We start from the raw sequence: 16,317 nt of genomic DNA, 5'->3' as shown, positions 1-16,317 counted from the left end.
TCCCATCCAGTTGGCTCAGGGAGATTAAGACTGCAAGTTAAGACCAATTAAGGGTATTCATGGCGGTCATGGTTGATATGAACAATGAAGGATAACAGAATCTAATGAGAGAACAAAATATCAGATTAGATATATAGATAGATTAGATAGATAGAGCATTTGTGTGGCATCCATGGCCATAATATCTTGGAAGCCAAAGTACTTGTGTGATGGTGATAATGTATTTTAGTGGCACACTAAACACATTTTGTACAATTTCATTTTTTACCTGGATGATATACAATTTGGCTGAAAGCACAATGGAGAAAGCAGAATTCTGAAAAAATACCAATAAATAAATGGTGGGAAAAAGACCCTACAAATAGGGAAGTTCAAATGAAAGAGCAACCCTGGACAATGCAAAGATGCAGGAGAGACTCAGACTTCAGTTAGAGAGAGAGAGAGAGAGAGAGAGTTGGTAAAACTCCATCATGCTGAACAGGAAAAGCAAGGACAATAGAGATGGAGCAGGATCACAGTGGGGCCAGGGAGCCAAACAGATGATCAGGAAGGGAAGAAGTGCTGGGGTCTTATCAAATTAGGCTTTCCCTCTGGGAGTAAAAAGTAGAAGGTTACTGAAAACTACTGTTATGTTTATGTTATGTTTACTTTGGTCAAATAAAAGTTTAATGTTTTTTTTCCCAAACCCAGAAGTTGGAGACAGTCAGTCAGTGGGATTTTGAAGACAACTCCAGAGCCTTCTAAACAGAGTTAAGAAAAGCAACCAGGATCACCCAATATTCACAGGCAAGTGTCCTGGAAGGAAGTTTAGAAGGATAAAGGGCTGTGCTAGAGACCCAGAACTAATCAGTTTTGAATGAGGTTTTTGCCAAGGAAGGGACAGGACATGATGAAATACGTTAATTTAGAAATACAGATAATAAGAAAAAATTATTAAGACTTTGTATTTACGCACAGATATTCCATGGACTAATTCCCATATAGCCAGCCATACAGCTTTGACCAGAATTTCAGATTTTAGGTGGACGCAGAACACCATTACCTTGGAGAGACCAATGATTCGTAAGAACAATGATCTGGCCCCAAAAGCTTATAAACCACACCAAATTACAGCTTCATATTTTCTTTTCTTAAAATACAACAAAAATGCAGAAAAAAATCCTCCACAATGCAAACTGGAAAAAAAAAGTGCCAAAAGTGTAATGCAGACCTAATTATACAATTAACAAAAGCCGAGGAACTCAACTCAAACTGAATCACCAATCAACCTACATGACTGTTGGTTTTAACTGCTGTGGAATTTACACTACTGAGTACAAACACTAGTGAAAGGTGAGTCTGAAAAGGTTGAAGCAGTACCCAAACTCTGGAAGCTTATTAGAATTTGTTGGGTCAGAAAAGTCAGATTGGCAATTTCAAGAGAATAGACTTTTTTTTTTCTCTTGAGGCTTACAAATTTTATGCTTCCAAATGACCAAGAAATAACACAAAACCAGCCTCTCTTTTGGTACACTAGCACTCCCACTTCTAGCCCTTCAAGAAAATATATACTCAAGGACACCAATATTCTACTCTTATAGCTTCAAACACTGAGTGTCTCTAAACAAAGATATCATTTTGGACCATTACTTTAGGGCTTTGTGTTTGTTTGGTGTATATATGTACGTATAGGTACACAATGAACAAATAGTGGCGTCTTTCCTTGAGATGTTTCCAGGATTGGAGATGAGGACTATTTAAACAATAAAAGATATAGAACTCATTAGATAGATAGATAGATAGATAGATAGATAGATAGTTTAAATGAAAGACATGAATTAATCAAAAGAGGAATTAAAATATTAGCCATTTCCATGAACCAGGACTTTATACCTTCCCACAATTTTGTGTGTGTGTGTGTGTGTGTGTGTGTGTGTGTGTGCGCAACAGAAGATAGCGACCTAATCAGTAAAGTGTTTTTGCTGTACCATATATTGCTAAGAAATAATTCAGAAAGTATAACTGAAGTGTATATGGCCATTTCTAATTCCATATTTTTTCCATCTTTCCTAAAGCTAGATATCTCTGGACACAATTACATCTCCAAAGATGTCATTATCCAGTAATCCACATTTAAATAAATATGAGGGCGTCTATGGACTTTATGAAGGATTTTAAACTGTAGTAATTTTTAATGAGAAGTGTCAATGGAAGGCCTTCAATGCTATAACGATGCTAGAAAAAAGAAAAGATCCTAGTCAGGCCTAATATATAAAATCTTAATTTTAAACAACACTCAGACCTAATTTGCTGAATTGATTTAATACGAATTTTTAACACATGAATTATGCATACCATCAAGAAAATCTTTCATTTTAGTTACAATCTTAAAACTGAAATCTTGTAAACAAATGTAGTACCTTTGTACCATCAGCTACTCATTACCACCTGTAACAAAAGTGGGAAATGGCACTACATGGCCCAATTTAAGTGACAGTAACTGAAATGAAGAAGGAAAATGATACCAATTTTTTTACCCATTTTGTTGAAATCTTGAAACTATGATTTTAAAGTCTGTTAGATGCTATAAAGTAATATCAGGATCTAAAATAGTCTCAATTGTGTGTGTGTGTGTCTTTGTGCAGAATATATGTGTGCGCGCAGGCACAGATAAGTGTGCACACACACATCACACACATATATTATAGGGTGGGCCTATAATTAACATTGTCTAGCTCTAACCTATTATAAGATACCATTTTTCTTTTCCTTATATCTTTTCCAAATTATACTTGTTCGGACTGAAATTTTCCATGCTGGTGTGTGTATTTTATTTTATTTTAAGTTTCAGCTAAAATGGTTCATCATTTCTGAGAACGAAGTTAAGGAAAACTATACAATTAAGAAATGTCTACAACCATCTAGTTGAGTGGCTCCTGTGCCTCCCTGCTTTGATGTACAGATATTTATATATTTTAATCTGGCAGGTGGTCTCCCTCCAGATGTGTCTTTTCCTGTTCCCATGAAAATTCACCCCAAATTTGACTAAATTACATGACTTCAAAAAAGCTCAGTTTGCACATGCTCAGTGATGAGTTGCTAGTGTATGGCCACTAAATTTTCTGGAGATTCTGGCTGCACTAAATATTCTCCATTTCAGAGACAGACAGACAGAAAGATCAACTGAACTTGAATATATATCTATATATAGGAAATTACCATCTGCTTGTGGAATGTCTCCAAGCATCAAAGTTAAATGAGTAAAATTATTTGCTCAGATCTAATTGTTATTCTGAATATTTCTTCAAAAGTGCCAGGAACATTCAGGCTCCTGCCAGAAGCTTAGACTTTTTATTGCTCTATTCATTGCCCTAATATTCATAACATTTTATTTCCAAATTCAGTAACAGAGATGTTTACAACACTTAAACAGATTAGTCTGAGCACAAAGAGATTCAAGAGGTGTTGAAGTACACAGGATTTGCATAAACTGCACAGATGAGTGCAAAGATTTTATAAATTTCTACTTGGGGGCAACAGAATCACAGTATGAAAGTTACATCGTTCCCTTTGTCAATCATTCCCTTAGAAATGACATTTCTGGTTTAATTTAGCATCCGCACAGATGAGATTCAGTCTCTTCACTATCCTTTGCTTTCCACGTTTCTGTGCGGGTGAAAAAGGTTGACCATTAAGCCATAAGCTATGCTTGTGTGTGTTAAGACCAGTGAGACACTATAGTACATGCATATTGTTTAATGAAAACCTGATTTCTCTTCATCTTCCCATTCCTTTAAAATGCTGCCCAAGCCCATAGTGAAGATTCTACTAATAAACATAAAGTGATTTAATTGGCCACAAGCAATGCAAACAGGGATTTATTGGGGTGCTACATCTATAGAACGTACATGTTTGTACAACTATATTGATAATTATAAATACTATTAATCTTCCAAGCACTTTGGTAGGAAGATTGTAGTAATTCATCACTGATTGCTGGAGGAGATTCTGAAAAAGAAAGGAATTCTAAGCACCCGGCTAACTCCTGAATGTAAACTGATCTATTTAGTGGCAATCATATTTCAGGCTATGCCCATCTAAGTGTTACTAAACAATTTACAATTAGAGGGTATTTATCTAGAATAGAACAGATTTATTTATACTTTTTATTGCTGTACATAGTAGATTTGTGGCCCTTTACTATAGAAATTATCTTTCTGAAAACAAATTAACTGGAGGGAGATCATCCGTTTATTTGGAGAGTAACATTTAACCACTATTAGTACATTAGAAATGAAAGTTGTTTCAGTGTGGACAAATTTAGGAACTCTACAAAGCAGCAATTATGGGCAGAATAGCATATTTTCCACCATCCATCTTTATCGAGCCAGCATATAGCATCTTCAGGCTTCCAGAGAATATGATGCAAAGTCTGATCAATACCCTCATGCCCAGTAGCACCTTTCTGAGCTATAATATTGACTGGAAGAGTACATTTGACATGTTGGAGATGCTGAGGCAATTAAAACAAAATGTAGCAACCTGTAAAGATGCTACCAGGCTAGAAGTAAAGCATTAATTAGATAAACAGACTGAAAAAATGTTAGCTGCTATAGGAATATATTATTCTTCAGTGACGTATGTGCAAGTTTTCTGTAACGGTTTTGCTACTCACCAGTACAAGCATGAATTTGATTATAACAAAATGTCATGCATACTGTGACACTGCAAGTTATAGAAGGAATGTTATGTACTGCAATGAGATTAAAACCCCATCTTTTACTGGGTACTAAGCCACAAAATAAAACCACATGGATTTCTTTAGCAAAGCCTCATTCTGAACATCTCAACCAGACACCTCCTCCCTAGCTCAGGATCTACATGTTCAAAATGCTTAAAGAAAAGCCCAAGGAACTTACTGTTCAAATGCAGCAGTCAAATCTCCTTTCAGACAGCTCTTTTCTGTTCAAATCTGCTTCTACCTGTTATCTAGTGACATACGTACAACTAGAGTAAGTCAGAATCCTAAGGTGCAGAAAACTATAAATAAGCTTCTCCTTTCAGTGACTCTACGAACTTCTAGCCAATAGGAAACAGGCACACACTTGGGCGTGAAATCCTGGCTCCACTGAAATCAATGGGAGTTTGCCATTGACTTCAAACGGAGCCAACATTTCACACCAGAACTCTAATTTAACCTACGTGCATATATCTCAGAAATCATTAACTCTCTAGTTCAGTGGTGGGCAACATGCAGCCACGGGCCCCATGCAACCCATCAGGGCAATCTGATTGCGGGCCACGAGACATTTTGCTGACGAAGACCATACGCAGGCACAGCCCTCCACAGCTCCTCCCAGTGACCGTGGTTCACTGTTCCACCACTGCTCTAGTTTCTGGATTAAAATTTGGTGCATTTATAACATTTATAACATTCTATCTATTAGCTAAGCTCCTCCCCCAATCACCACATCTGATGGTATGGGAGTTCAAGATTTTTCAGTACTTTTTTTCTTCCTTATTGTTTTTTTTTTTTAAAAATAGATAAGAATTTTGAGATTTGGGGATACTTGGATGGGGTTCAGTGAATCTGAAACTTTAGACCCGCACAGTTAAATCCCGGACTGCAAGGGATACGCTGTGAGGGGGGGAGGCTTCCTAGAGCCCAGACACAAGCATGAGCCTCGATGTCTACATTGCAATTTCATAGTACTGCAGCCTGAGCCTGAGTCAGTTGACACAGACCAGCTGTGGCTGTTTTACTGCAGTGTAGACATACCTTAAGAGACAACAGGTTCTCAGCAACAATGCTGAAGTGATAGTGGCCCACAGCACCAAATTCCCAGTGAAAACTTCCAGTTTTTCCCGGAGAGATGAGTTTCTACCTCCGCCAAACACTTTAAAATATCTGGAAAGTTAAGTGGTGGTTACAAAGGTCAGCTGTGTTTGACCAACAATGTTCAGTCAATCATAGAGTTGTTGGACTGGAAGGGACCTTGAGAGGTCATCTAGTCCAGTCCCCGGCACTCATGGCAGGACTAAAGTATTAACTAGACCATCCCTGATAGGTGTTTGTCTAATCTGCTCTTAAAAATCTTCAATGACGGTGATTCCATAACCTCCATAGGAAATTATTCCAGTGCTTAACTACCCTGACAGGTAAGAAGTTTTTCCTAATGTCCAACTTAAACTGTCCTTGCTGCAATTTAAGCCCATTGCTTCTTGTCCTATCCTCAGAGGTTAACGAGAACAATTTTTCTTCCTTATTCTTGTAACAACATTTTATGTACTTGAAAACTGTTATGTCCCCCACTTAGTCTTCTCTTTTCCAGACAAAACAAACTCAATATTTTCAATCTTCCCTCATAAGTCATGTTTTCTAGACCTTTAATAATTTGTGTTGCTCTTCTTTGGAATTTCTTCAATTTGTCCACATCTTTCCCAAGATGTGGCACTCAGAAATGGACATAATACTCCAGTTGAGGCCTAATCAGTGCGGAGTGGAGCAGAAGAATTACTTCTTATTACAAAAGAATTTCTTCTCATGTCTTGCTTAGGACATCTGCTTATACATCCAAAAATTATGTGGTTTTTTTTTGTTTTTTTGTGAGACTGTGTTACATTGTTGACTCTCATTTATCTTGTGATTCACTATGACCCCCAGCTTCCTTTCTTCAGTACACTTTCCTAAGCAGTCATTTCCCATTTAGCATGTGTGAAACCGATTGTTCCTTCCTAAGCGAAGTACTTTGCATTTGGTCCTTACTGAATTTCATCCTATTTACTACAGACCATTTCTCCACTTTGTCCAGATCATTTTGAATTTTAATCCTATCCTCCAAAGCACTTGCAACACCTCCCAGCTTGGTATCAGCCACAATTATCTGCACTTCTATCATGCTTTCTTCCTATGAAGCTCAACCTTCTTTACAAAGATCAATTAGCAAATATGCACAATGCCCCTCTCAAGTAGGTTAGTATTGTTCTTGTACCTATTTTATAAATACAGAAAACAAAGGCACCAAGAAGTTAAATAACTTGCTTACATTGACACAAGAAGCTTGAGAAAGAACACATATCTGGAAATAGAACACATATCTCTTGACAACTAGCTTTGTTCTTTATCCACAAAATCATCTCTCTATTTTCCAGTGGTATCAAAGCACAAGTACTAGATAGGACATTTATTGCAAGTAATAAACATTATTTTGTTTAAATGCAAAATAATAATAATAAAAACCCAATGCCCATGACACTTTTTTTCCCAGTTGACATGATCTCTTTGGAGGGTTCCTAAAACATGCCATGCCATGGCAAAACAACAGGCCCAACAACAGATAATTACACGATCAATAGTTAAATAGAAAAGTACGATAGTGAACCTGAAGTTACAGTGCCTGAGGCTTAATGAATAACCTGATGATAACCTGCTTTTCGGATGCTGATATGTCCTATGACATATCATATATCAAATATGATATATTTATGGTGTGAAAAATGTGTGAGCATCTCTTACTGAAAAAGAAAAGTTAATTTGTAATAATATAATTAACATCTGGAAGACACTATTCCAAGAGTAGCTGTGGCTTTGCACACTTTCTTGCTATTCCCCATCCTCTCCTCTTTCCTTTCGGGACAGCAAATAGCCAATAGGAATAATTTCTCAATCCATGCAGCTTTCTATCAAGAAACATCCTTGAATTCAAATTTTATAAAAATCACAGCCACTGGTAACATACACCTGTGACATTTGATATACTGCACCATATGCATTGACAATCCAACTATCCTATTTTACTGTAGCTGAATGATGATTCATTTAATGCTAAATACATTCAAGGCATTTCTCTTCCTTGCAATGATGCCATTCTCTCTACATTATTTCATATTAGCACAAGTGTCCCCTCAACATCAGCAAACTGAAATATAGACCTGCTTTCATATGATAACATTACCATGTTTAACACTTTTATTGTCTAATTACATTAGCTTTAATCTGAGCAATTTGGCATGTACTGTAGGTCAAGATATTGTATTTGAATGGGTATGGAGCTGGCCTGATTTCTGAGTCTAAAATCGAGGATTAGGCATTTCAAGCTGCAAAGAGGAGAGAAAGTATAAATATTGTATATCAAATATGTGCGAGGGAGGTCATGAGGGGGGTGGAAATGATGTTAAAAATCTTCAAGAAACAGTGGGAGGCAGGATGTACTTGCAGGACCTCTTAGTGGGAGGTAGACTGATATTCTTGTAATTGGAACTCTGCTTGACTACAGGGTGTATGCAACATCCAACATTTTTCAGTAGAATATTGGTCAAACCATTTAAAATTGGACATCAGCTCATTTTATCCTCACTATGAAATGCATCCAGAGTGTTCACTAAATCATGATTTATGTCCCAGGAAGAGCCGTTTTAGGTGTTAGAAAACAATCACACCATAAGGAGATTTGGTGATTATACTACCCTCTCTCCCCCGTGGAAAATTCATAATTTATGTCCAGGGTTTGTTGCAGCAAAAATGTTACAAGATATTTTCTCACTTGCTTTTTGGTCAGATTCTGATGTCAGGGACAGTGATGTAAATCCAGGGTAACTCAAGAGAAATCAGAGAAGGTATGCCATATTTACCCTGACTGTAAGAGAGCTCAGAATCTGGCCCTGTGAATGCACAGAACAAAAAGTATATGTCTTTAGCTCAGTGCTCCAATCCTAAAAAAAGAGGTGCTGCAATGTACTTCCATCCTAAATAAAGAAGTGCCGGAAAACACTTCCGGCAAATGATAGCACCAAAACGCCATTACAACCTCCCCCCAGAAAAGTCCCAGAACAGCATTCTAGCACCACTTCAGCCCTGCTTTTGCAAACATTCCTGCCAGAAGTGTGAAATCAAAGGTAATATAAAGATACATAGAAGCAACCAGGCCTGAGAAAAATGCCCAGACTCTCAGACACTTCATAAAACTGGCTCTGTAAGTAGATTATGACAAAAAGAAAAACATATACAGAGCACCCAGAGGCCTCCTGAATGTTATGCCTTAAGCCTTTTTCTGTTTATCTAACAGATAGCCCGTGCAGGTGTGCTTCAGAAAAATGAAAGTGCTCCACATTGTAAGGAGAAAAGATTTACTAACTGGCCATAAAAACATACCCTAGAGTTATCAAAAGGATCAAGAATAAAACTACCCACCTTCAAAAAAAAACCCAACCAAATATGAATGTGAAAGTAAATTGCATTTTGTCCTCTTCAATATAAACTGAATATACTAAATCAGCCTTGCAAAACTGCCATGAACATTTAATAGCAAAATCTATTTTCTCATCCTTTATCGGGGGAGGTGGTGAAAATGAGAGAGGAAAAAACCCCAAATATGTTATTTATCTATAGCAAAAATACAAAAACAAAAAACAACAACCTTCGCTATCACATGGCCCCCATCACTGTAATGTCTGAGTGCCTCATGTACCATACAACAGCCATGTGAAGTAGAGAAGTACCATTTTCCCAATTTTACAGATGGGAAACTGGGGCACATAGAGACTACAAGGCTTGCCAAGGTCACACAGGAAGTCTGTGGCAGAGTAGGGAATTGAATCTGGGTCTCCCGAGTTCAAGGCTAGCCACCTTTCACTGGACCATCCTTCTTACATTTTCCCCTTTTGCACATTGGTGGGAAGAAGTTTGCAAGACTGATATAAATAAAGAAACCGATACATCCAGGGAGTCATCCAGAGAAATAAACCTACAAGGCAAACTACAGGATTTGGCAGTTTCTCTTGGGACCTATTTAATAGCAGCCAGTAGTCTGGTCCCCTTGGCTAGAGAATTCCTAGCTACTTTTGAAGCTGCAAAAGTTACCTTGTTCTTGAAATGTTCCACAGGGGACTAGCAAACCAATGGCAATTCCTGGAGGTATTCGGCCTGTGGAACACATAGGCAGATAGAATGGAAGTTGCTGTAGTAACCTCACCCACTGATATAACACAATCTAGCAAAGCCCAGAGCAGGGGGGAAAGTGCTTTGTATGGAAACTCTGAACCCAATTGCTGCAGAACGACAAAGGCGCCATTAATTTCTGATTTCAATTATATTAGGTCAGGATGAGTAGTTTATATTAAGTAGTATTTAGACAATAAAATATTGATATTTTGGCAGAAAATAATTGTAAATTGCAAGTTAATAAGACAGTGTGCTTTAAATTAAACACAGCAGCTTGAATAATGCTGACAAAACACGTCACATCCCTTAATGAGTATGAAATTTAAGAGGAAGCCCAATATTGTGCAAAGAGTGACCCTTGGTTCCCCACATTAATTACTGGTGTTACTTGGTTAAGACATGGACTACATTAATTAAAGTGAGGAGAAAATGTACTAGATTAAGTTACATAAGCTAGGGACGCATAGGTTAGAAGTGACGGAGGAGGAGAAGGACCTCGGAGTCCTGGTTGATCGCAGGATGACTATGAGTAGGCAATGCGACGTGGCTGTGAAAAAAGCTAATGCGATCTTGGGATGCATAAGGGGAGGTATTTCTAGTAGGGACAGGGAGGTGCTGCTTCCGTTATACAAGGCGCTGGTGAGACCTCACTTGGAGTACTGTGTGCAGTTCTGGTCTCCTATGTTTAAAAAGGATGAACTCAAACTGGAGCGGGTACAGAGAAGGGCCACTAGGATGATCCGAGGAATGGAAAACCTGTCCTATGAAAGAAGACTCGAGGAGCTTGGTTTGTTTAGCCTAACCAAAAGAAGGCTGAGGGGGGATATGATTGCTCTCTTTAAATATATCAAGGGGATAAATACCAGGGAGGGAGAGGAATTATTTCAGCTCAGTACTAATGTGGACACGAGAACGAATGGATATAAACTGGCCGTGGGGAAATTTAGGCTTGAAATTAGACGAAGGTTTCTAACCGTCAGAGGGGTGAAATTTTGGAACAGCCTTCCGAGGGAAACGGTGAGGGCGAAAGACCTGTCTGGCTTCAAGATTAGGCTAGATAAGTTTATGGAGGGAATGGTTTGATGGGATAACGTGTCTTTAATCAATTAGGCAATAATGGCCATCGCTGGTAAAATGAGGGTCTGGCTAGAGAATCTTGCCTGTATGCTCGGGGTTCTGCTGATCGCCATATTTGGGGTCGGGAAGGAATTTTCCTCCAGGGTAGATTGGCAGTAGCCCTGGAGGTTTTTCGCCTTCCTCCGCAGCATAGGGCAGGGGTCGCAAGCTGGAAGATTCTCCGCAACTTGAAGTCTTTAGATCACGATCTGGAGACTTCAACAGCAGAGTTAAGGGAAAGTGGGGGGGGGTCAACATTTATGGCCTGCATCATGCGGGAGGTCAGACTAGATGACCATATTGGTCCCTTCTGACCTTAAAGTCTATGAGTCTATGAGTCTATGACATTTCCAAATTATAATATTTCCACCTGTCTAGGAGTGTAAATGCCATGGGATCTGAGCGCCTTACAATCAACACCGGGATTTCACCCTCACAAGTCCCCTCTGAGGTAGGCACATGCTAGCCCTATTCTACAGACCAAGGGGCAGGTATTCTTTTTGTTTGTGTGTTTTCGTGCTGGACTTTAGTTTGTAATGAAAAATGTATTAAAAAAGTAAAGACTCAGACTCCACATCTGTGGAGATGAACAAAGTCTGCCTTTGCAGAAGGAAATAGTCATATTCATTCTTTCACATGGGCAACGTCAAGAATAACTGGGAGACATTTGATTGCCTTACCTTTCAGCTAGACTTCATTATGAAAGGACTGCCACACATGTAAGGGCTGCCTCACTGCTAAGTGCATAAAAATAACCCCTGGGAAAGGAGAACCACTCAAAAAAAAAAAAAAAACCCCCCCCCCCCCAAATCCATTTCTTCTGCACCAAGCTGGAGACACTTGGAGCAATTTGCAATTCTAAAGATGAAATCCCAGAGGTTTCAAGCAGCTATGCATTACAGAGAAAAAGCCACTGTCCCAGTTAGCGACTAGAGAGCTCTGATGAGCAAAAAAACAAACAACAATAAAAAATGGCATGGTCATCAGAACTCAGTATAAATCAGTACCGATAGGGCACTAGGGGAGAACAAACTGCATATCGAACAAAGGAAGATATTGTACAAATCATTAAGTACTGTCCCCTGCGCTAGTTCCTTCTTGGTGACAAAAGTCAACCTAATAACTATATGCTGATAAAAGTGAGCAAGTGAAGAGTAAATTGGACTCACGTTGAGCTGCAGGTCATCGGTCCACTGGCCAACCAGGTGGTAGCCTGGAGTGGTGGTGTTTGTTGTGTGATACTGAAAGATGTCATAGCGCCCCGGTGCATCACCATTTTTATTAAACATCACTGGAGTGCCAGCACTGCCTGAGGAAGGAAGCAAAAACAGCCAAAGCTTTACAATGCTTGCTTTATTTATTTTGTCATGGCTAAAAGCTTTAGACTGGCATCACAGCTCAGGCAGAGGCCATCCATCATCACAGCAGTTTAAACGGACGCTTTAGGACATAGTGCCATAATCCTGTCCCTCTTTCTGTGATTAATTATCATGACTCATACCCACTAGGTGAAAAGTAAAAGTAAAGTAAAACTACATGAGCCTTGCTTCATATCATGAAATATCATACGGGCTTCCCTCTGCCCTGCTCCCCCCGAGGGAGTTCTTTAGTGAACATCAGTCCTGTGAATGGAGCCTCTAAATGATTTTTCCCCCCCAGAAAATGTTCCATCTGCTTCTGAGAGATACTGCCATCAGAAGACAGCCCAGGTTTAGTGAATCTTGACTGGCATCCAGAAATAGCTTCCTCCTCCATAATTTGTTCTTATTCCAATAATCAGCATGCACTTGAGATGGAACAGAACAGAGGACATTATAGGAAAACTATTCCTAATCTCTCCCCGTGCGCTGCTTTGTTTAGACCCTAGGACACGGATACCTGCCGAAAAGTAGCTTAGTCATGAACAATAGAGGGCCAGATTCTGGACTGATTCTTGTGAAGCATCTAGGTAGAGTGATGTGAGAGAGGCAATGAAGTGGTAGCAGCAGAGCGAAGGATCTCAGAACCACCTTGCTTGGATGGGTCAGGGCCCCGAGTGCAACACACTCAACAATGCTTCAAGCTGCTAAAGTAGCTGAGTGCATGCCCCTGGTGCTGCTTGCTTGGATGCATCATACGTGCAGAATATCCATGGGTCTGGCCACACCCCCCAAGCCAGCTCATGGGAACAATCCTTTTGGGGCTGTGGACCAGAACTGGGTATTAGTGTAGCCTCCCACTGGGCATAGGTGCTGGAACTAGGGGTGCTGCCACAACCCCTGGCTTGAAATGGCTTCCATCATATACAGGGTTTACAGTTTGGTTCAATGGCTCTCAACACCCCCACTATACAGATTGTTCCAGCGTCCCTGCCCCTGAGCTTTCTAATATGTGCCTATCCTGCCCTTCGCCTATGCAGGAGCTTTGTAGGAGGTGGTGGTCCCCAGCACCTAATCCTCTTAGTGCATCCAAACAAGACAGGTTAGAATAAGGGGGCATACCTTATATGACAGACAGGCATTGAATTCTGATAGCTAATTATTACATTAGAGATGCTATTGCGAAAAGAATCCCAACCAGAAAATTTGCAGCTCAGTTAACACTATAAGGCTGTATGGCAACTTCTTAAATGAGAGTTCAAAGAAATTTAGTATTTTCAGATAGATCTAAGTGAAAACTTCCAGGACCACATGAGTTTCAAGATGTATTAAAATAGGTTTCTGTGACGTAAAGCAATGGCCAAGACAGAAGATCATTAGTATACCTATATTCAAAACTTTCTCCTACCACATTGCTTGGGGGGCGATATGAAAAATCTCTTCAGTTGTAGCACTGAACTTTACGTTTATTGTTTTCCTCATGATTCCTATTCTTCACTGAATTTCAGTGAGTGAAAGAAGGTTTGAAGGAGTGAATTAGCATAATTTCCAAATTCTAACCCTAGTAAATTATTTCTTGTCTAAACTGCAGCCTCTCTGAGATCAGACACTGATTAAGTTCAAAGATTGGTACAGAAAATCTTCCACAGAAATCTCCTGTCTCTGACTCCTTCTGAGTACTAAGCAGATATGTAACTGTTGTTACGGGTTCATGCAGCCGGAATACGTTTATGGTGGGAAAACATTTTTAGGTGTATAAGGGCGATAATTCATAAATTCCTTCTCAAAGTCAGCAAAAACAGTAAATGGGATTTAGCTAATCATGACTTTTTAAAGCGTTTATATGATTAGCCAAGCTACATGTTGTTGCAACTGACATAAAATAATATAATTAAGAGCATAAGAGCCCAATCTGCCCCCCCTCATAATGCACCATCAATATTTGTGGGTATATCCTTACGTCCCAAATGAATGACACTGACACAAAAAATGGGTGTTTTTACACACTAGGGGTCAGATCTTCAACAGATGTAAATTTTCACCACCTGAGGCTCTATTCCATAAATTGGGCAGTAATGCAGATAGGGTATTAACTCACATACATACATCTGCATGCATAAAACTGTAGGGTTTTTTTTCTCCTTCTAAACAGATGCAGAAGAAACTTGGTGTGTATCAACAGAGTCTAGGTTAAAAGTTGCCCTATGAATGTACAGAGCTTTGTTATTTCATATCTGCAGATTACCATGATATCTAGTTTTTAAGTGGAATCCATAAATGATAAAGGCCAAATGACAGCTGCTGCAGGGAGACTGTGTTGGGGAGAAAGAGGGCGGGGAGTCTCTTTTTACTCCTGGGCTGTTAAACATAAGTGGATAGTTTGGCTGCTTGCACTTGCTAGTGGTGATGGTGGACCATTAATGTTGCTGACAGTGTTCAATGCCCTGCAGGGGTATGGCCCTGGGCAACAGTCAGGGCCTGGCAAGCTTTCCTAGTGACAGGTATATTGTCACCAGAATGCACTATAAGAGAGACATGCCTGTGTATGTATAAATAGTTAACTGGGTAAAGTGCCAGTAGCTAGTGCTCAAGAATATGCAGCACTATTGGTGGGTTTTGTAGGATCAATACAACTTCTTGTTGTGCACTGAAAATGGCTTCCTTCATGCAGCTTTTTAATGCAGTTCTTAAATATCACAGCTGCTCCACAGGGGTAGTTACTGCTGCTGGTTAGCCTGCTCCCTGATTCATGAAAGCACCGCTGTTCAAGAAATCTCTAGAGTATGTGATTATCATTAAGCATGTGCTCAAGTGCTTTTCTTAACGATGCTGGATGCCTACTCCTGGCCTTTAAATGCATAATTCTTCCAGACATCATCTATGCAGCTCGCCCACCCTACCCAGTGTGGTTCTATCTCTTGAATCATCATGTGTTATATTCTAAGTTAAGTACAGCAAAATAATTTTAAATGTGATTCTATATTAATATGTATTCACCATTAGTATGTATTTATAGTAATAATTAGCAGCATAAATGATATTTGCTACTTTTTCAGGTTTGTCCTCTTTCATGAGTATAAATTTACTTCATCTGGAAATCTACCCACACACCAAAAGGAAGTGAAAAGTGGGGGAAGCTATTCAGAGTAAGGAATGGTACATAGTTGTAATCATCTCAGGGTATAATTCAAGCAGAGGATTTCTGAGTTGCCTGTCTTCGATCCCAGTATGGGTCTGACAGCACATTTTGGCGCACAGTGCCCACCATTTGATTGCAAGGGTCTAACTCTTTCATGTGCCTGTTTTAAAGTTACTACAGAATTTTATTCTGTGCTCTGTTTATTTATTCAGACTATAAGAAACAATGAGAAGTGGTACTAGGAAACCTGCAGTCTGAAGCATATTATTTTCATACCTGGTGCTATTTATTACTTTCATTTTTCTTATTATAACAGGAAGGGGGAAGATTTTCTTGAGGATACAGGCTGACATACATCTTTTTTTTCCCCTTTCATTAAGAATTGTAAGACTCCACAGTCCCATCAGGCAACTCGGAAACCTAGTAACATGCTCTTCCCTGGTGCTGCCTGCACATTCAGTGGTGTTATAAAATATTAATCCATCTGTTCCCAACGAATAAGTAACACACACACTAAATTCAGTACATGATGCCCCTTTCATATGAAAAATCTCACTGCAAAGACACAATTTATTGGATTTTGCAGGATTTGTGTCTCTTAATCGCCACAAAAAACTCATCATGAAGAAAAGTGCAATAGGAGAAGGGTCAGAGTCTTGTTAAGTGTGACAAGCTAAGATGTCTTTTTATGACTCTCAGTCACTGCAGTTCTGAGGAGCAGCTGTGGTTCATATAAAAATAATCCATCATTTTTCAGGTCATTGTGGAGGGGAGAGGGAACACAG

General features: G+C 39.3%; 1 protein-coding gene across 2 annotated transcripts in view; it reads right to left on the bottom strand.

Annotated features, from left to right (window-relative positions):
* GRM7 (glutamate metabotropic receptor 7) overlaps positions 1-16,317 on the bottom strand; it is a 556,942-nt gene that overhangs the window by 169,257 nt on the left and 371,368 nt on the right. For both annotated transcript variants that reach the window (XM_026650481.1, XM_026650480.1), the window contains exon 7: positions 12,205-12,344. In XM_026650481.1, coding sequence (XP_026506266.1) covers positions 12,205-12,344 — 140 coding nt within the window. The remainder of the gene's footprint in view (positions 1-12,204; positions 12,345-16,317) is intronic.

The sequence above is a fragment of the Terrapene carolina genome, unplaced genomic scaffold (assembly GCF_002925995.2).
Source record: "Terrapene carolina triunguis isolate 2854851 unplaced genomic scaffold, T_m_triunguis-2.0 Scaffold89, whole genome shotgun sequence".
Taxonomy (NCBI): Eukaryota; Metazoa; Chordata; order Testudines; family Emydidae; genus Terrapene; species Terrapene triunguis.
This window is presented reverse-complemented; position numbering and strand designations above follow the sequence as displayed.